This window comes from Heteronotia binoei, chromosome 6 (genome assembly GCF_032191835.1).
Source record: "Heteronotia binoei isolate CCM8104 ecotype False Entrance Well chromosome 6, APGP_CSIRO_Hbin_v1, whole genome shotgun sequence".
Taxonomy (NCBI): Eukaryota; Metazoa; Chordata; class Lepidosauria; order Squamata; family Gekkonidae; genus Heteronotia; species Heteronotia binoei.
This window is the reverse complement of record NC_083228.1, coordinates 131,908,803-131,930,879: the sequence shown is the minus strand read 5'-3', so window position 1 is coordinate 131,930,879 and position 22,077 is coordinate 131,908,803. Positions and strand designations below refer to the sequence as shown.

The 22,077-nt window shown below is 47.3% G+C and overlaps 1 protein-coding gene across 6 annotated transcripts in view; it reads right to left on the bottom strand.

The window, feature by feature from the left end:
- Positions 1-3,984: 3,984 nt before the first annotated feature.
- The window catches only part of ATP11B (ATPase phospholipid transporting 11B (putative)), a 132,926-nt gene continuing 114,833 nt past the window's right edge, over positions 3,985-22,077 (bottom strand). The window contains exons 29-30 of one of the 6 annotated variants that reach the window (XM_060242578.1): positions 16,377-16,510; positions 3,985-4,346 (exon numbers count right to left, since the gene is read on the bottom strand). In XM_060242578.1, the coding sequence (XP_060098561.1) occupies positions 4,259-4,346; positions 16,377-16,510 (222 nt within the window). In that variant the 3' untranslated portion in view covers positions 3,985-4,258. Of the gene's footprint in view, positions 4,347-6,979; positions 7,179-9,264; positions 9,398-14,422; positions 16,511-22,077 lie in introns of those variants that run through there. The other 5 variants (XM_060242583.1, XM_060242584.1, XM_060242579.1 and 2 more) reach the window with 5 other exon arrangements.

Below are 22,077 nucleotides of genomic sequence, written 5' to 3'. Positions count from 1 at the left end.
TCTGGCAGTAACCTACACAAATCGTTTTCCCTTTTGCCAAACGTTAAGGAGGGGGAAAGAGTAGATTTAAAAATAAAAAAATTAAAATTAAAAATAGGATTTTTAAAATACTAAAATGTAGAATTAGAAATAGCCAGGGCGTTTGGGAATCACGGTTTAACTTCCATCACACGACCAGCGTTGTTTTGTAGGCTGAACTGTAACTTCTTAGGGAAATCCCTCCGAACCACACACGACAAAGTTCAACCTCCCAGCTATCCCGGTCGAAACACGTACTGAATTATTTCAGTTAACATTGGTAATTAAAAAAATTAAATCATAGCAAGTAGGCCGATGAGAGAGTTGGAAACTGCTAACAGCATCCTGCTCGCCACGAAATGTGAAGATTGCAGTGGGACGCTGTCAATATTCTTCTTCTCTCTCTCTGTGACGCATCGGTCTAAAATACCTAATACTGGTGGGCGGGGAAAGGGATGGAACATCTCCATGTCGAATGCGGCTGGTCCAAAGCTGGAACTTCATGATTCTTTTGAACCTGTTAAATAAAAGTAACTTATTTCTTCAAAACCTGTTTTATTATCCTTCCGCAGAATGTTTTTAAATTTAATGTAACTTAAAACTCTTTTTAAAAATAAGACTTGTTCTCAAAAGATGTGCAGGTCAGTATAGGATCCCCTGACACAGTATATCGAGGCTGGTCCGTACTTGTCACTGACTAGTGTACAGAGAGCTGCAGCCACTGACTTCCTAACAAGCATTCCTACCTGGCACCTGTGTCCGTACATTCACACGTTTCATTTTAAGAAGCATTCTTAAAATGCACACACCTAAGGACATAATGTGGAAGTGGTCCTTAGATTCTCGAAACATGGGAAGAACAGGCAGACCAACTGGAAAAATGGCTTTAGAAATGGGGGGGGGGGATGAAATCAGTAGAGCTGTAGATGCTTGTGTCTTGTTTCGTACCAAAGGTTTCTATCCTTTAGAGCCATTTTGGTGTAGCGGTTAAATGCGCAGACCTGAGAGAACGGGGTTTGATCCCCCACTCTGCTGCATACACCTGCAAGTGTGAACTTGAGTCGGTCACAAGTTCTTTCAAAGCTGTTCTGCTCAAGAGCAGTTCTGGGAGACCTCTCTCAGCCCCACCTACCTCACAAGGTGTCTGTTGTGGGGAGGGGAAGGGAAAGATTTGTAAGCTGCTCTGAGACTCCTTTGGGTAGTGAAGGGTGGGGTATAAATCCAATCTCTTCTCAGTGGGGAGTTAAAACAGCTTATGTCTTTGTTCTCCCATACTTTGCAACCATCACTTTGTGAGATAGGCTGAAGAATGTACGACTGGCCCAGGATCACACAGTGAAACTTCTGTGACAGACCGGGGACTTGAACCTGGTTTTCCTCGACCCTAGACGGACGCTTTGACCACAGCCTCATGCTGGCTCTAGCTTTTGTTTCCCAAAGTACAACTACCATCCCTAAATGGCTGTGGGTTACTGTGAATCTAATCCTCGGCAGTAGCCAGAGGCGGTTCTCCAGGTGCGAGCATTTCCCAAGGGAAAATGGCCGCTGCTTCTTGGGGACGACATGCATCCACTTCCCAAGGTAACACAAGTACTAATGCAAGAATCTCATTTACTTGGGCTGCCAAACCTGCCGTTGCCACTGTGCAGTTTTTATGCCCTCCTTTTACTCAAATGGTATAAGCAATGTTAGTCTTTCCACTAGATGATGGAGCGTATGCGTGATCGTGTGTATGAACTGCAGCCCAAGCATTTGGCTTGGTATTCTGTGCATTAGGTCACCGGCTGCCTCATCTGGGTATCTGTCCAATGTTTGTGTTGCACAAAGAGCCAGTTTGGTGTAGTGGTTAAGTGCGCAGGCTCTTATCTGGGAGAACCGGGTTTGATTCCCCCACTCCTCCACTTGCATCTGCGGGAATGGCCTTGTATCAGTCATAGCTCTGGCAGAGCCAGTATGGTGTAGTGGTGAAGTGTGCGGATTCCCATCTGGGAGAACCGGGCTTGATTCCCCCACTTGCACCTGCGGGAATGGCCTTGGGTCAGCCATAGCTTTCACAGGAGCTGTCCTTGAAAGGGCAGTTTCTGAGAGAGCTCTCTCAGCCCCACCTACCGCACAGGGTGTCTGTTGTGGGGGGGGGAGGGGAAGGCAGAGGAGATTGTGACCTCTCTGAGATTCAGAGTATAGAGCGGGATATAAATCCAATATCAATATGCCCCAGCCTGTATGGGACTATGAATACACCCATGTTGTGCAGCCCCAAATGTAACCAGCGAAAGCTCAGAGGTTCAGGTTTCTCTTGTGAATGTCCCAAGTGTTCCTTCGAGTATACTGAAGCTTTTTTGAGCATTCTGACATTCCTGTCGCCCAGTAACACACCGTCCAGTCCTTCAGAACCAGGGAGGTTTCCCCTTCCGTCAGGCAATGGATGATTGTTCCACAAGATGCATGCATTTAGTCACTAGAGGCTGCTGTTGTTTGTGTACAGACAGAGCAGTGCATCATCCCAGACTGGTACGCCAGACAAGAACACGAAGCGCTCAGGCATTCAAGCTCACAGAGGATGCCCTATTTAACCCAAAGCCTGCAATTTATTATAGGTAACTTTATATGCAGAGAGAGAGAGAATCACAAGGCTGGGCAGGACTCCTCTCTCACCCCCGTGATCACGGAAGTAGCTGACTGTGACATGTCCCTAAATTGCCTTTTAACTCAGGGGAGGAGAGATTACTGTGAAGGTATCTTCAAAAAGTGGGAAGCGGCTGCAGCTCAGGGGCAGGGGCTGTTGAACCCAAGGCTCGTGCCTTCTCTGATCGCCCCTTAAGAAATTTGTCTTGCCTTGTCAATGTCCTAATTAAGAGAAATTGAGGTAGGGCTTCTGTTGAGCAGTAGAGCACCTGCTGGGCATGCCAGCGTTCCCAGGCTCCGCCCTCAACACCTTCAGTCCAAAAGAGCAGGCAGCTGATGTGGAAGACCCTGGAGCTGCCGGTCAGAATTTAAAAAAATGCCAATGTTGACAGACCAATGGTTTGACTCCGTACAAGGCAGCTTCCTAGGTTGCAAAGGCAAAAGGCGAAAAGCCAAAGAGCCTTAGCGAAACTCAGAAGTGTCTCCCTCTGCACCCTGAAAAAAAAAAACCGCCTTCCTTGGAGGTTTTTAAACAGAGGCTAGATGGCTATCTGACAGCAATGAAGATCCTGTGAATTTTGGGGGAGGTATTTGTGAAGAGCCCCGTGGCGCAAAGTGATAAAGCTGCAGTGCTGCAGTCGGAGCCCTCTGCTCACGACCTGAGTTCGATCCCAGCAGAAGCTGGGTTCAGGTAGCCGGCTCAAAGCTGACTCAGCCTTCCATCCTTCCGAGGTCGGTAAAACGAGTACCTAGCTTGCTGGGGGGGGGGGGGAAGTGTAGATGACTGGGGAAGGCAATAGCAAACCACCCCATAAAGTCTGCCATGAAAATGTAGTGATGCGACGTCACCCCAGAGTTGGGAACGACTGGTGCTTGCACAGGGGGACGACCTTTACCTTTTTATTTGTGAGTTTCCTTCATTATGCAGGGGGTTGGACTAGATGTCCCTGGAGGTCCCTTCCAACTCTACGATTCTGATTCTAACAAAGTGCTTCACTTACTGACAGCCGTTGCTTCATGCGCTTGTTTTATTTACTTATTGAAAACGGGCATGGTGAAGGGCTTTTCAGACCAGGCATAACCTGTTTACTAGGCAGAAACCCATTTGCCCCACTTAAGGCTATCTGCAAGCATCTCACGTGTAAACTCAGAAACTGAGGACAGAAGCTGGATTTTGCATCTGGGGTGGGACACTATTCGGAACACCGCATTACCCTCAGTGGGATGTGCGTTCGATGAAGATTATAACAGCAGGGTCCCTTTGGCCCGATTGTGTGGAAGTTTGTGTGCAACATAAATCAGACATGCTGCTCTCAACCAAGAAGAGAATTTACGCCGATCAAAAGTCCAAAGTTTTATTCAATAAATATATTTTCCATAAATGTTTTGTAGATGCCTTCATTGACAGAGCGGTATGACAAGCATGCTGTATTAAACTTCCACAGAAGATCTAAAAAGGACATCTGAGGTTGAGGCCACAGTGTCTGCGGTCAGAGTTCTTGGTATCAATTATTGCTAAGGTTTCCACTTGGCAATGCTTCTATGATGCTTAACTTGCAAAGTTCAGGATTCGAACACCTCACGCGAGTTGCATGGAGCACCTTCTGCGACTGGATCATTCAGAGGCCTTTTCGAAAGGTGACCGCGGCACCCCAGCCTCGCTTGGCTCTGGAACGGAGGGTCTCAGTGTTGGCTCGTGGCTTCTTTACGCCGATAAGGGCAGAAACAGTCAGCAGCAAAGTCAGTCAAGCACATTTTATAAAATACACTCTTTGGCGCCGTATGGACAATGTCTCCTGTATATCTGAAGAAATCCTCATTTGAGGAGATAAAGAAACTTTTCCTGGCTGCTTGCAGAAAAGAGAGGTGGATATCTTTCATTCCACTAAACGAGGCCCTTTTACAGTGGTGATTCCTTTTGCAAATGATGGATGTAAACTGCTTTATAGTATAACTGAGACTGCTTATCTCTGAGCACATATTTGGCCCAATCTCAGACAGGTGGGTTTTCACTGAAAGGAACGGGACTTGATCGTGACGAACCTGTCCCCCTGATTTCGGTAGCATATTTATGTGGGATTCATGTTCTTGAGAGCAGAATTACAAGGAATGTCAAAAAGCATTCATGTTTTACGTTCTTGGTCACCAGCATGCATCGCTGGGTGCTTTTTTTTTTTCAACTAGAGCTAGCTTTCTGCTCTTATCATCTGTTATGGAATTTCAATGCAGTCACAACACAAGGTGGTCAGAATAAGAATAAGGGGAGAAAACAAGATAAACTCACAGTGCTGGTGATGTGACCAAGCAAATGTTCAGGAGCACTAATAAGGGAAAGCCTGTCCACAAATACTCCATTCACTTAAATGGAGAGGGTGATGTATGTCCTGGGCCATAACCATTAAGAGGGAAGCCCATTGCCATAGAAACTGGGGAATTAACACAAACATTCGCTCTCTGTCTTGAAGTGAGGTCCATCTGAAGGTCACCTGCTATTGGTTCCCAGCACTGGGGTACTGAACAAGCGGTTCTATCCTATCACCCATTTCCCGTCAAGAAACTGAGCATGTGTTTAGCATTAAGGGCAATGGCTATAACCAGAGGTGGAATTCTAGCAGGAGCTCCTTTGCGTATCAGGCCACACCTCCCTAATGTAGCCAATCCTCCAAGAGTTTACAATATTTTTTTTTCTTGTAAGCTCTTGGGAGGACTGGCTGCACCAGGGAGGTGTGGCCTAATACGCGACGGTGCTCCTGCTAGAATTCCACCCCTGGCTATAACTCATCGGACCAAGCAGTTGTCTACATGTCACTCCATATGGAACCACCCCCCCAACGTCTGTAGGGATGCAGCTGCCTGCAGGATGTGATGTTGGATTTGCCGTATCCCTGGCTACAGTTCACATGGCAACTGCATCCTGGGTCAGGCCAAGTTGCCGTGTCACTGCACCCTGGAGGAAGGCCAGGTTCCTTGGTGTGGCTGGTAGTATCTGAACAGGTTCTCAGTCCTACTGCAAACCACAGAATCTTTGCTGGGGATGGAGTCTCCCTGCCCACCCCCTACCACCGGGGCCTAATATATCAAACCTTGTGCCCTAAGCACTCTATGAGCAACCCGGCAGAAGAAGTGCAAGAATACCCCTTTCCTTCCACTTTGTGCCACCTATGGCAAGGTTTAAATCCATTACGTAACTTGCATTCCAGTTACCGAGTCAGCGGAGTGCAGTGTTCAGAGCAGCAGAAGGAAGCCCAAGTTTTGTTAGTGATAGCAAGATACAGCAGGCGCAAAAGCCAGAATCCGCCTGGGATCTTTGAAGCAGGGGGCTGCCACCAAATTTGCTCCTGAGTGGACAGAAGAGCCTATTTTACCACCAAGGGTGGGTGGGGGGAAGATAATTAATCTATTCAGAGACGCTAAAGCCACCCAGAGAACAATCCACAGTGGGCCGCTTTAGGTAGAGAAGATGGAGCTGTTTCTTGCATTACGTTTTGCGGAGGGGAGGAGTTCCTGAGACGCCTCATCTCCCCGCCACCCGATGGAGCGGTTGTGCGATTTGAGCCGCACAAGGACAGCCAGTAAATGTGGGGGTGAGAGTGTCAGCCTTGAAGCCGGGACATCTCTGCATGCTTCGCTGCGAAACTCGATGGATGACCTTGGGGTCAGCCACTCTCCACGTAACCGACCTAACAGGGCTGCTGTGAAACTATAGTGAGGAGATGCTAACTACCCACGCTATGCTGAGCTCCTTGGGAGAAAGGAGGGATAAAAACATGCTCTCTCTCTTGACGGGCAACATGTGGCTTAGAGGAAACTACCGGCCTTCCCACGGGCTTCAATTTCAGCTCCTTGGGTCACATGCCCCTGCAGTGGTCCTCCGCACTGATGCAAAGCGGAAGCTCTGATGGAGCACCATACGCACGTTACGTTCCCTGAGAGCTTTGGACTGGCAATCCTATAGAAACTTCTGAGTTCTGGACTGCTCGGTGGAACTAGCCATGTCGCCACGGCCCAAATTCCTAAGCAGGGAAAAGATCTCTTAGGGTTGCTCTAGAGTGACTCATGGAACCCATCCCACCTCTGGGGGGCGGGGGGAGAACAGCAACGCACGAGCTGCTCGCTTCTCTTCTCTTGGCTCAGTGCAACAGTTACCATTACTGAGTTTGCTATGTTGTAATTCATTAACTCCATACTGAGTTCAATGATTCCTTTTGCTCTGCCCATAATTCTGCCTACGACTGAACCTAAAACAAAACAAATCAAGTTATCAAAGTACACAAAAATACATTTTTCTTTTCTTTTTTTAAAAAAATGGTGAAATTATGAAAGTATTAGTGGTTCACAACAAAATATATTTGCTCAGCTTCCATTTGACCCGCATTTCTGTTTATCGTACAAAGACCAATGATACGATTAAATAAACCCTTAAAAGTGTGTTTGATGTCTCTCGAGTAGAAAAAGATACCTGCCTCGGACAGATGGATTCTTATACTTTTCCTGACCATGTTTAAATGCATGCGTCTTCAGTCCCTTTACATGCACTGAGGAGGGTAGGAGAAAGGGGAAGAGATATGGGAGAGTTTAAAAACAGAACAGAAAGGTCAATCACCTATCTGTTAAGAACTGGGCATCCTCGGTACAAAAATATTCCACTTCTGATTCTTTAAATAAAATGAGAAAAACACACAGATCCCAACTGTATGATATGGATCTGAAGAAATGCTTGGAGCTGGGTTATTTTCCAAGCCTCAAGGTTCTCCTCAGAGTTTGCTTGAAGGGGAAAAAAATACAACAAACAAACATGGCAACAATATTGATGGATGAATGATTAGTGGAGAAATGGGCCTCTTTTGAAAACATGATGTTGGGCGGGGAGGAACGGAAACCAATAAAGTGATGTAACGCAGCAGATATCAGATCCCCCCCAGGGACACAATCGACTGGGAAGTTTTCCCAAGAAAGCACCATTGCTATGACCAGAAGTTGTGCGAGAGACTTAGTGCATGCACCGAAAGATCAGATGTATTCCACTATGGGTTGAAATGAGCTGAATTATTCCTTCATCTTAAGGGGGGAAAAGGCCACGGGAAAAACTAACTCCAAGGCCTTCCACAGACTACAGATATATGGCTCAATGGGGAAGAGCTGTGGTTCAGCGGCAGAGCGTCTGCGTGGCATGCAGAAGGTCTCAGGTTCGATCCCCAGCATCTCCAGTTAAAGGATCAGGTTAATAAGAGATTTGAAAGACCTGTAGCTGAACCTCTAGAGAAGCACTGCCAGTCTGAGTAGACAATACTGACCTTGATGGAGCAATAGTTTGATTCAGTATAAGGCAGCTTGGCATGTTTGATCTGGAAGGCTTTTTTTGCAGCAAGAGCTCCTTTGCATATTAGGCCACGCACCCCTGATGTAGCCAATCCTCCTGGAGTTTACAGTAGGCCCTGTAAGTCCTTGGAGGATTGGCTGCATCAGGGGGGATGTGGCCTAATATGCAAAGGAGTTCCTGCTGCAAAAAAAGCCCTGATATAATGTGCTTTGGGAACCAGGATTTGGAAGGAATCTCTCGCTAGAGAAGGTGTCTTCAGAACTGAGAGAGAAGGAAGAATGGCAGTAGGCAGGATGCATGGCTGTTGGATAATGTCCAGCGAAAGAAGACACAGATGTCATGCTTGGAATTTCCCAGTCCCTCACAAATGGTGCCCCATGAAGTAGCAGAAGAAAAATGGGATGCTAGGCACTCATGTCACACATCTTCTTTCAACCGACATCACCCGAGAGATGCAGGAAATTTAGTGCCAGGGGGAAAAAATTAAGGAACCTATGGGGCATGTACACAGGCAGTTTGGGGTGCCCAAAGACAACTCTTTTTTGTCCGGTGGCTGTTATTTTGTAATACAAGCTCTTACACAGCTCTGAGTGATGATGTGGGTTATGATTCGTTTTGCAACCTTGGCAAAAAAAATGAGAGGAATGTGAGAACTCTCACCAGGAGTCCAGCACAGTGAAATATATTCAGAGAAACAAAAGATATACAAGATCTTTCCCCAAACAATGCACTTTTAAAAAAACAATTTGGCCTTTTTGAAGTTTCGCCCTGTTCGAAATCTCTCCACGAGGAATATTCAGTTCCCACCGAGTGGAGAAGATGAACTTGCTACTTTTAAGAATCCTGGAATTAACTCATCATGATCTCGTTTCTCTTCATACCAGCTACGAATATTTGGACAGTGGTTCATCTCTCTCTTTTTAGGGACTCCAAGATACTATTCGCCGCCGACTTGACCCGGGAAAAGGAAGTGTGTCCTCAAGTCTACCAGCCTATGTCAATAAATGGCTTTCCCAACGGTGAGTGTTATCAACCGTTACTTGGGACTTTCTAATCCTAAATTTTTAAGTGGAACATTTCCGACATTGCCTTATGGTGATATTTCAAGCAAAATGCTGCTCGTTCTTCTCAAGCCGTTGCCATGGCAACTCTGAGATAACAGGAACCTATAAATCTTCTCTCTGATCCTTCTGGGGAAAGAGGGGTTGTTTCCGTTTCCATTCTTACAGTGCCCTGTTCAAGGCTGTCATGTTTGCCAAAAGGGGAGGGGCACAGTCCTGAGCCTGCTCGTAACCAACCTAACACAGCGGTGCGAGCCACATATTTTCCCCCACAGCAAACTGAGAAAAGCCTCAACATGTGACTGAGTCCATTGTGGATAGTGTCAAGATGCTGCGGTCGGTGGTATAGAACGGATCCGAAGTGCTCCATGATCTAAACGACAACAAGAAAGAAGTTTTGCTGACTAAAAAACTGTTATTTTGGCGCAGAACTTAAGATAAAAATGTAAGAAGATCAAAGGGTAGAGGGAAAGCAGAGGCCTGATCAAGAGCCTTCTGCTTGTTTGGATGCCCCTGGTCTTCAAAATCTCGGATACCGTTCGGTTGCCTGAGGCGGGTACCTGTGCATCCAAAGCGCAATTTCCCTGTAGTTTTGTGTGCGTGCTGGGAACATCCTTACTGTGAGACCATGGCTATGGAGAAGACTTTCAAAAGGAGATCTCTTCCGGACAGTGGCCATGATCCAGACCTCAGTACACGTAGAAGTTTCCCCCAGAGGTACTTCTACGGTGTGTGGAAAATTTCCACCCCACATTACAGTGTGCAAAAAAACACCACCCCCTCTTTGCATGCATATTGGATTGCACCAAGTATGTTTCAGGAGAGGGTGGCAAACAAGCACAACTACTAGAATTTTTTTGGAGGGGGGAACATGAATATTTGGGACCAAAACAGAAAATAATCTTGGAAGAAAAGTGCCTCCCTCTTTGGTCCCGCCCACCTGAAATCTGCTGAGCACACGACAATGGAACATGTATTGTTAATGGAAGAAAAAAAAAAAGAGCAGATGTTAACATTCCAGTGACCGACATAATGACAAACAGTTTGATGGAAGACAATTGAGCAACATATTTTGGCAAGTTAGAAAAGCCATGCAACACCTTTGGCTTGGAATTAGAAGCCCAAAGCGCGTTTTCAGAACATCAGGGAGATTTCAAGGACCAAATATATTGTCCCTCTGCTCCAAGCATTAATGCACCTTTGGATGCAATTGAGAGTTTCCATCCAGAACACCACAAAGCACTGATTTCAGAGACCGCTCCGCATATTTGACAGAACACGAAGGGCAGAAAATGCATCGGTGGGAATGCAGCTTCTCAAGAGCATCGCGGACCATGCTCAAAGGCTGGGGGCAAAGCTCTTGGCTTGATGGACCTCGTACCTGTGAAAACTGAACTGCAGCTTCCTGATCCGCACATGTTTGTACTGCAGGGGGGAGTGCGGCTATGCTGGGAGCACAGAACAAAATTAAGAGTCCGGTGGCACCTTTAAGACCAACCAAGTTTTATTCCAAGTGAGCGTGTGGTCAAAGTGGGGTGCCATTCTTAGTCATGCAGCTGCCATTAAATTGAAGCAAGGGTCTTTTCTTCCATGCTCTCAGAGGGAGCCAAAAAGGAAGAGTTGGAAAACGTATTCCGTTCGACGACAGGCACAACTTCTGTTGAGGGGCAGGCTGGTAAGTTCGCAGCCTGAACGTAGCATGACCCAGCCGGATTAAAAACCTGTTGCCCAGACCTAACGATGCAAGGAACATCCTCACCTGGAATAGTTTCCCCATTAATTTCCATGTATGTTTGCTGCAGTGGTTAAGTGTGCCGACTCTTATATGGGAGAACCAGGTTTGATTCCCCGCTCCTCCACTCGCAGCTGCCGGAATGGCCTTGGTCAGCCACAGCTCTCACAGGAGGTGTCCTTGAAAGGGCAGCTGCTGTGAGAACCCTCTCAGCCCCACCCACCTCACAGGGTGTCTGTTGTGGGGAGAGAAGATATAGGAGATTGAAAGCCGCTCTGAGTCTCTGATTCGGAGAGAAGGGCAGGGTCTGCAGTCGTCTTCTTCTTAGTTTGCAGCCTGAATGTAGCATAAACCAGCCTGATTAAAAACCTGTTGCCCTGACCTAGCCATGCAAGGAGCTCCCTCACCTGGAACAGTTTCCCCGTTCATTTCCATGTTAGGAACCAACGAGAGTGAGGTCATGAGAAGGGGCCATCTTCCGTGGATATGAACAGGGATCTTGCATCCGTTAGAGATCATTCTAAATGCACACCTCTGTGCTGGCGTGCCTGCCAGCAAAAGGGAAAGAAATAATGCACCCCGGTATTATCTTGACTATCCCGGATCACAGTGATTTGGGCAACAGAAGATGATGATATTGGATTTATATCCCGCCCTCCACTCCGAAGAGTCTCCAAGCGGCTCACAATCTCCTTTCCCTTCCTCCCCCACAACAGACACCCTGTGAGGTAGATGAAGATATTGGCTTTATATCCCGCCCTCCACTCCGAAGAGTCTCCGAGTGGCTCACAATCTCCTTTACCTTCCTCCCCCACAACAGACACCCTATGAGGTGGGTGGGCTGAGTGAGCTCTGACAGCAGCTGCCCTTTCAAGGACAACCTCTGCCAGAGCTATGGCTGACCCAAGGCCATGCTAGCAGGTGCAAGTGGAGGAGTGGGGAATCAACCCGGTTCTCCCAGATAAGAGTCCGCACACTTAACCACTACACCAAACTGGCTCTCTTTCACAGCCTGGTGAAGCAACAGTACCAGACATGTGCTTCTAGGCAATCTTCCTCTACTTGAATCTCAACAAATGAAACAACCTCCCTCCCCCCCATTTGTACTACTAAAGAACCTGAGTTGGCTCACAGCAAAGTTTAGAGCCAGGATTCCAAACCGCCTGATGAGAGGCCGATTTCGCACTCACCCTTACACCGCTCTCATGTCCATCTTCTCAGAGCGGCGTCCTCCCCATTTCCCACTATTCTCATCGCGGCTGCAGCAAACATCGCGGTTTTCACGCAGAAAACAGAAACTGGTTTTTAGCAGTTTCCGTTTGCTACGCGAAAACCGCGATGTTTGCTGCAGCCCCGGCACAAATAGTGGGAAATCGGGAGGACGCGCTGAGAAGACGGACGTGAGAGCAGCGTAAGGGTGAGTGCGAAAGCGGTCAGAGACTGGATAAAAACGGCCATCACTGCTGTCATGCCTGAATCTCCATGTTCAGGGGAACTGCACCTCTGAATGGCAGCTGCTGGGAGCAGCAACAGAGCAGGGGAGCTTGGGCCGCTGTGGTTCTCTGATGGAGAGGGAGCTCTGGTTTCCGAAAGCTTATTTCCTAGATATCTTGTTGGTCTTGAAGGTGCTACTGGTCTTGAAAACTCTTGGAGGACTGGCTACATCAGGGGTGTGTGTGTGTGTGTGACCTAATATGCAAAGGAGCTCCTGCTAGAATTCCACCCCTGCTGCTGTATGACTTTGCCATGTCTTTGGACAAAACGAAAACTGGCCCCACAGACCTTCAGGAACGTGTCTACGCTGCTGAAGCCAATTGCAGCTGAATGTGAAGCCAAGCACTGAAGAAATAGGCTTTGCCAGATCAGACCTACATGGCTTTTTCGATGGGACATGAAACTATGACAGCGGATAGGCCCGGAAATGTTCTGTTATGTCAAATATGAGGCTTCAAGCACATCAGGCTGGTTGCCCACTTACAAAACGTCCCAAAGAAGAAAAGGAAAAGCCACCAGAACCCTCATCCAAAACTGAACGCAAAGCTGATTCCTGTACCTACCTTGTGCTAGGAATAGCCAAAAACCGACGTGGGCCTGCTCTCTGACAGTGGAAGGGAGAATGAGAGCAGGAGGAGGAGGAGGGGAAATTAGCCTGACCAAGCCTATCACAGCAGAGTGGAAGGGAAGACTGGGAGGAGCGTGGGATTTCCACAATTCTTGATTCTCTTCCTCTTTGCAAGCCTCCAAACTGTAATTGCCAAAACTGCCTCTTGACATCCTGTCATGCTCTATTCGTGGCCAAGAAACAGAACCATGGGCAGGGTTATGTAGATGGGGGCAGACGCAAGCCTCCTCCACTGGGGTCATTGGTGCAGGAAGGAGGGTCAGCTGCCCCTCCAACATTTCTCCCAAATGTGCCTCTTTACTTTCTCACACGCAAGTGAGCTCTTGTCATATGCTGCTATGGGGAGGGGGGGGGGGGAGAACAGCACTTAACCATCACTCCTGACTCTGGGAAGGGGCAACAGTGTGAGGACTTCGAGTGTCCTGGCAGAGTGTTGGGACTGGATGGGCCATTGGCCTGATCCAACATGGCTTCTCTTACGTGCGGATGACACCAGATGGGCTACCTGTCACCAGTGTTCCCTCTAAGCGGAGTTAGTGTGAACTAGCTCACCGTTTTTGAGCCTCTGGCTCACACATTTTTGTCTTCGCTCGGGGAAAAACGGTCCCAGAACAAAGTAATTTACGCGGCGGCTCACAATTTTATCGTCGGTAGCTCACAGCTTTATTTCCAGTAGCTCACAAAGCAGAATTTTTGCTCACAGCTTAGAGAGAACACTGCCTGGCACTGACAAGGTGCCTGTGTGTGAGTGTGTGCGGGTCTTGTAATACATCTCTGCACTGAATGAGATACACTCTGCAGCCTCCTCCTGCCGAAGTATCCCTGCTAGGGTTACTAGCTCTGGGTTAAGAAATACTTGGAGATTTGGGGAAGGTGGAGCCTGAGGAGGGGAAGGGTTGGGGAGGGGAGGGACCTCAGCAGGGAATAATGCCACGGAGTCCAGCCTTCAAAGCTGCCATTGTCTCCAGAGGAACTTATCTTGGTTGTTTGTAGATTCACTGTAATAGTGTGTGTGTGTGTGGGGATCCCCAAGACCCATTTGGAGGTTCGCACCAGTGTTCTCTCTAAGTGGAGTTAGCGTGGGCTAGCTCACCGATATTTAGCCTCCAGCTCACACATTTTTGTCTTAGCTCAGGGAAAATAGCCCCCAGAGCACAATAACAGCTCATAACTTTAATGCCAGTAGCTCACAAAGTAGAATTTTTGCTCACAAGACTCTGCAGCTTAGAGGGAACATTGGAGGCACCCCTAACACCTGCCATCTGCAGGCTCTCCAGACATACTCCACACAATTGCAGGCATTTCAGTAGCCGAAAGTAACCAAGAGGCAAAAATATACTTAAGCTATAGGAAGGTTAGTGTCAAAACCATCCCAAAGTGTCTCTTTAAAAACAAAAACGTCTAGTAAAAACTTTTTAAACTTTATAACACCCGTGCCTGCTTTCTATACCACATGAGTTTTAAAAAATATATATATATTATATAATATAAAAATTAAGTTACTCAGAACAAAAATGTCAAGAGAGGGAGCCACAGACATTGGGGTTAATGCAAGTATTTTTTTTTTAAAAAAGAAGACGAAACAGAGAAACAAACGACAGAGGACAAAGTTAACACTGGAAAGTAAAGTCAGGACAGACAGTAATGGCAGAATGGATCCATTAATTGCTTTCAGTCACACAAAGGATGTTGCAGCTTTTACCCTTCCAATGGCTGCTATTAACCTCTCTGGGATTTTTCCTGGCTTTTGCTGGAACCGGAAAAAGGGAAAGCTCACCCAAGTGGTCTCTCGGAATAAACTGGAGCATAGTGTTCATGGAGACACCACTCCTGTCTTTGTGTTCACCCATAACTGAGCATTAGCTAGCTGAAGGGACCCTCTTTGCATCAGTCAAAAAAGCTGCCCTGTTGGATATGTGTCCAACTGGAAGCGCCAAAGCTGGGTGGCAAATATATATATATAGGGGTGCAATTCTAGCAGGAGCTCCTTTGCATATTAGGCCACACACCCCTGATGTAGCCAATCCTCCTGGAGCTTACAAGGCTCTTCTTTGTAAGCTCTCGGAGGATTGGCTACATCTGGGGTGTGTGGCCTAATATGCAAAGGAGCTCCTGCTAGAATTCCACCCCTGTATGTGTGTGTGTGTGTATATATAAGCTCTTAGCAGACCCTTTGATCCTCTTTCGAGAAAGACAGACCCACGTGTCAGCTGGGCGTTAAGTAGCGGAACGCCAAGATGTGAATCAGAAGCTTTTTTTCAGGCATCAAATGCCAAAGGCGGTTTTTGTTGAACTGCTCAACTATTTCTGGTCGTTTGGCTCTCTGTCACTCCCACACCCGCCTGGAAAGGGCAAGGCCTCGACTCTGCGGATTGCAAAACTGCTGGAGACAATAAGACTTTTGCGGGGGCAGGTGTTTTTCTGAAGGGAGGCTTCCTCATTTCTTTATGGGTTGTCTATATGTAGCATGTATTTCTGAACGGCACTCAAAACAATAGCAGAAGTACAAAAAAGGCCTGACTCGCTTTTTCATCAAAAGTTCGGGAGGCTTTGGCTGTCTAGTTTTTTCGTTTTTTAAGAAAGAGTATAAAAGTAGTATTCCATATTCTTTTTTTAAAAAAAAAATGTTTTACACTGCCAATGAAAAACAAAATCCCTCAAAGCAAAAACAAAAACAAAACCCCAACCCCCTAAAACTTTTCCTTTTGCCAAGGAAGTTATAGTTCAGGGGAGAAAATACAATTCTATAACGGCAGAAGCAGAAGCTGCAACGTGAACCCTTATTGCATACACAGGGATCGATCAAAGGCAGGTTGATGGTTTTGCTGATTGGTGAAGCCTAGAAAAGGTGAAATCAGGGAAATAAAACAGGCAGCAGTCAAACTTCGAGGAAAAAGGGGAGGTACAAAACAGAGGGAGAAGACTGCATTTGTGCACACACACACAAAGCGATGTGAAGCTCCACGCGGCTGTTTTTGTGTAGGCAAACACAAAAGGATGTGACGGGAAGCTCCACGCAGGCGTACTTGTGTATGCACACAAAAAGGATGCAATGTGGAGCTCCACAGGGCTGCGGCGCACGCGTGAAGCTGCGCACAAGCAGGAACTCTCTGTTCCCATCACCGGCATGCACGCAGCTCACCGGCTGATTCCGCAGAGAACGGGAGAGCCTCTGCTCGTGCGGAGCTTCACGCGTACGTCCAAATCAACGCAGGCAATCGCTGTATTAGTGAGAAGACCTCACTGGGAAGAAAGTAATTCAGCAGCAAGTCTTCAGGGAAAAGAAAGGAGAAAAAAAAAGACACCTCCCTTCTTCTCTCCCCCTCAAAAGTGCTCCCCCAAAGCAAATATACTGATTTTTAGGATCCCCGAGTGCCTATGAGCGGCACGCCATGAGACCTGCTGCCGGTTTGCTAGACATCTATAGCCGCAGGCTCGTCGCGTTCCAGTTTATAGGAGAATCGTCTGCAGCATAAGCAATTGAGAGAAATTCCACACCTGTTGACACGGGCCGGGCTGCACCTTCCCATCACTCGTTCCAGCATTCTTCTAAGAGATGCGCACGCTGCTTCCCCGTCTGAGATGCAGCACATGGAGTCCAGGCAGCTGAGACCTGGGCCTGTCTCAGTAAGCTGAGGGGGAGGGGGCGGGGGAAGGAAAAGGGCACGTTAGCAGGAGGGACCAGCTTTCCCCCTTTCCCTCCCCGCACAGCTCAGGTTTGTCTGAAAAAGCAAGGCTAATCTCAGGAGCACAGATGCGGGATTCTCCTAGCTTACATGCATCCTCCTTGCAGATCCTGCGGCCTTGGCCGTTTCTGCATTTTATAAAGCTTACAGATGTTGCCGCAGCAACGGCAGGGGAGGGCAGGCAGAATTCGGCCACCTTCCTGTCCGCTCAAGCCCTGGCAAAGAAGCTGAGATGCAACAACGAAAACGAGTGTATTTGAGAGAGATGCCGGCTGCCTACCTCGGAGGGAAAGGCAATGTAAGATTGTTTGGAATCAATCCACCGATCAACGACATACTATTGCGGTAACAGGACCTGTTCACTAGATGCACAATGCGGTCCTAAGTTTAAGTCCAGTGGCACCTTTAAGACAAAGTGCAAAGAACTCTGTTGGTCTTAAAGGTGCCATTGGACACAAAACTTTGTTCTGCTGCTTCAGACCAACACGGCTGCCCCATCTGAATGCAATCTTAGGCAGTGCTATTCCAGTCTTAAGGCTACTGATTTCAATGGGCTTAGGCGGGAGTCACTCAAGACCCATCGCAATGCAAGCCTACGTGGTTATTCCAATCTAAGCCTCATGTGCTTAGGTTGGAGGAACTCTGCTTTGGACAGCTCTGTTACACTTGCTTAGGTCTCAGCTGCCTAGCCGAAGTCACTTGCTCATCTAGAGCAGGGGTGTCAAACATGCAGTCCGTGGGCAAAACCAGGCCCCTGGAGGGTTCCTATCAGGCTCCCGAGCAACTGGCTGTCATCTGCTTCCTTCTCCTTCTCTCTTGCTTCCTTCTGCATAACAGTTTGCTTTTCAAGACTTGCTCAATCACACAGGAACTACAAAGCAAAACCTCTATCTTCTCAATTGGCTGAGGCTCCTGCCTTGGGGAGGAAGGGGAGGAGGGACAGCTTGCTTTGCCAGGCTCTCTCAATCACACAGCAGAGCTACTGAACAAAGCCTCTATTCCTCCTATTGGTTGAGGCTCCTCCTCCTCCTCATCCCCTGGGGAAGGAAGGAAAGAGCCAGAGCTTCCTTTGCCCAGTTCCCTGGATCCCATGGGAGAGCTACAAAGAAAGTACCTTTAAGACCAATGAGCGAGAATGTTTTAAGCATGTCTTAAGTTTGCTTTTAAAAAAATCATTGTTTGTGTCCTTTATAAAGTTACCTAATCTTAAATAGGTACACACACAGCCCAGTCTGACATGGCCTGGCCCAACATGGCCTGGCCCAACAAGGTCTCATTTTTGTCAGATTCGGCCCTCATAACAAATGAGTTTGACACCCCTGAGTGCCTGAATTTTTTTCAGACCCTACATATCATCCATTTTTAAATTATGCCAGCATCCTGAGACAGGCAGAAATAGGAGACCACCAGGGCCTTTTGGGTAGCAGGAACTTCTTTGCATATTAGGCCACACACCCCTGATGTAGCCAATCCTCCTGGAGCTTACGGTAGGCCCCTGTAAGAAGAGTCCTGTAAGCTCTTGGGAGGACTGGCTACACCAAGGGATGTGTGGCCTAATATGCAAAGGAGTTCCTGTTACAAAAAAAGCCCTGGATGTGGTGACTCAAGAGGCCCGCATAACCCAAATTGTGATGTTTTGGGCATGCCGAAAACATAAGAAATGCTCAAACACATTACTGCAGGTTTCAGCTGGAAGAGCCCTCTGCATCCACAGGTGTATGAGAGAGAGCTGGGGAGAGGAGAGCTGCTCTCTGAACGCTCCTTTATTTGAATATCTTTCTAGTACAAGGCACAACTCAAAAGTAAGGTGCATCACTACATTCTCTAGAATGGGGGTCCCCAACCCCCAGGCCCTGGACCGGTACTGGTCCTGGTCTGTTAGCAACTGGGCCGCGGAGTGAGACAGAGGCGCTGCACCACTCCTTTTGACCGCCCGGGACCTGGGCAGACGAAAGAGGCAGCACTGCCTCGCTCCAAGAATGAGGTAGAGCAGCCCCGCCACCCCTTCTGCCTGCCTGGGACTGGGCAGACAAAGGAGGCAGCAGGACTCACTCTGAAGCACCACCTCTTTCATCTGACCAGGTCCTGGGTGGGTGGAAGAGGCAGCGTGGCAGCAATCTTTGCCTACCCTTCATTTAAAGACCTCCATGGGAGGCAGGGATGGGATGTGGGCAGGAGGCAGCCTGGGGCTGCAAAACCCCCCATCACTCCCCCACACTGGTCCGTGGAAAAATTGTCTTCCACAAAACCGGTCCCCGGTGCCAAAAAAGTTGGGGGCCACTGCTCTACAACAGTGATCTTCAGCCCACAGGTTGGGGGGACTCTCTGGTTCGTATGGGACAAGCTTCCACAAAACTGTGCAAGTGTGCCACATCTTCCACCTCTCGTTGCAGGAATGCGGGCAGAAGCCACAGGATAGCTGGCAAGCTCAACGGTAAAAAGGCTGAACTCGCTGGCAGACACTTCCTGTTATATGACAGTAATGTCATGGGACTTCCTGCCATAGGGCCACCTGAGGTTAAAAGGAGGTCCCGAGTCTGGAAAAGAACACTGCTTTAGAATACCTGGGCCTCTCTTCACTGTTGACTATATTGGCAAACTCTGGACATTACAAGCACACTATGGTTTGTCGCTCCTCCCTGCACATACACAGAGTCCTCAGTTTCAAATGGGGAGTTGTACTGTCTGATGCCAAATCCACACACATCTGCAGCATTGTGAAGCTTCTGCTGCCACGAGAGAGTGCAAAGACCACTGGGCAGATGGATAGATGTCCTAAATCCGCGCAGAACGGGCTTTTTGCCATTTATCGGCCCAGAAAAACAGATGAGCGTGTGATTGTCAACCAAGCCAACTTGCGTGCCCATTTCCAAAGTTTCCTCAACCGTGGCAAACTGGCCTTGCTGGGTGATTTTACAGGTCACTGTGTCAGAGAGGAGCCAGGGTTCAAGTCTGTTGCTTAGCCCTAAAGCTCACCTGGCAACCACGGGCCGGTCATTCCCTCTCAGCCTAGCTCCCCTACAAGGTAGATGTGTGCAGGCCTCAGATTCAGTGGGAGCTCACAGGAGCGCAGCCCCTGAACCTTTCTGAGAGGATCCGCCTCCTCCTTCTGAGAGTTCTGCCTCGTCCATTGAATAGTAGGTGCCGCTGCATAACAATCCCTAGATGAGCTCCACCACCTATTTTTCTACAAAATGATCCCTGGATATGTGGAAAGAAAGCTGATGGCTCCTTGTATGGCATATTTTAAGCTCTCTGCAGGAAGTATAACAGCACAAGAAAAAAAGCAATACATAATTAGCTATAATTTCATCTTGTGCAAAACAATCCTAATTCCAATAGGAATTATTAAACAAAGGCAGGTGAGAACAAGGAAGAAGCATGGTCTCTCTCTGGAAATAAAACAGTAATATTTTACAAAAGCCAGTAACAACCCGGGGGGATGAATGACAGCAGAATCTACAAAACTGCAATGAAGGAAAAGGCATATGGCTTATCAGTTAGTATGAAACTTGACTAGTACAAAGAAAAACACCAAGGATTGTTTCTTTAACATTAGTAAGGAATAAAGTAATGATTACTCGCATGCTTGTGTTAATATCTGGAACGGTAATCCTTATCCGGAACATTTGTAAACTTCAAATACTTGTTAGGACAACGACGAATGTTGTAACTATCATAACGGAGCACCCGTTTTCTATTATAATAACCATGGGAAATGCCTTTTCCAACGTGATGTTCCTCGGTGGTAGTGCATTCCTTGCCTAGGTTTTGAGCTGGAAGATCCAGCCATAGTGCCAGGTGTTAGAAGATAGTTAGCATGACCACATGGATGGTTCTAGCATTTAAAGAACTACCTTGGTAGTCTCCCGGGTAGAGTGAAAAGCTGTTCCCTGCTGGGGAAGTGACCGTTTTTTGGACTGGTAGACAGAGAAGATTCTCAGGCTGAGAAAGACGTCCAGGAGTATCACCTTACATGGAGGTCTTAGAATCCTGTTCCAAATGAGTGCTACCCAACTGCAGTAACTTAGCGTATTTAAATCTGAACCATACTAATACAGACAGAGTCTGAGGCTTGGCCCACAGCTGCTAGTACAGTGAGAAGTCGGCCCCACAAAAGGAGATGAGCGGGGAAAAGAATCAAAACAGGGCAGATGTGCGATGGTGATGGAAGAAAGTACCGTCTAGTCACAGCTGAATTATGGCAACCCTGTAGAGTTTTTATGGAGACGGTCAGAGGTGGTTTGCCATTGCCTGTCTCCACATCATCACAACCCTGGTATTCCTTGGAGGTCTTCCCTTCGTTTACTAGTCAGGCATGACAGACCCCTGTATTTCCCCAACTCAACAGGCACATTTTTCCAACCAAAACATCAGTTCCCTACTGCGACTAAGTCGCCCAAGAGTAGCGTGTGTATCTACTCAACTGAAATAAATGTAAACTGTTGCACACTCTGTTTAGAGATGGGTTTAGGCTTTTACTCAGCACAGGAACGTGAGGGAAAACAAACGAGCTATCTTGTCATGTGTGTAAAACACTTATTGAAAACGGCACTTGAGGCAATTTAACTTTCAAAACCAGGATGATTTTATTAAACAGGCAGGGAAAACATATATTTTATGAAGGAGTCAAGGTTTAGAGACTGCTGAGGTAAAAATTTCCTAATATATACAGATGTAAATTCTTAGAACATTCCAGAGAGTGTAATTGTGGTTTAGCTCAGCTCTACTGCAGTTCTTAATGTTTCTTCTGGAGAACAGTGTTTATAGTTCCTAGGTTTCTCCCCTCAGAAATCTAGTTTCTCCCTTCAGATGTTATAGGTTCCAAGTAACTCCCGAGGTTGTTCAAAGCTCAGTCTCTCTCTCTACTCCAGACTCAGGTGCTACTCTGAGCAAACCATATTCACTGGCAGAAATTATTCTTCTTTTCACTATGAAGAAATAATAACCCTTCCTATTTGGCTTGATTGGGAGTTTCCACCTATCTGTCCAGTCAATTCTTGCCAAATCTATTTCCAGTAGTTTGTCTGAGTAAAGCAGTTTTGTAGCTTTCTTGACTGAGAAACTGAATTCTCACCCAGAGTAGTTAAAATATAGTAAAGACAATGGAGGCTCTCTCTCTTCTTCTCTCTTCAGAAGGACTTTTTTGACTATCCCCATCAGAAAACACTGCCTCTAAATGTCTCCTCCTTCAGAAACCAACTCTTTGGCTACTGAGTCAGATGAAAGACCAAAGGCAAAAGACCCTTTCCCCTCCAGAACAACTGTTTTTATTTCTCTAATAGCTGATGCTGGCCAATCAGAGAGCATGTAGAGCAACCAATCACATTAGCCCCCTACTCAAGGAAAGATTAACTCCAACTCCCTGACTCTCTGAAACAGGCAGTATTTTAATAGCTTTTCCTAGTGCAATCTGTCACATCAGGGCCGACCTTGCTTAGCTGCCGAAATTCAATGAGATCGGGTACATGCTAACAAAGCAACCAGATCCCTGACAATATTGATCTTAGGGC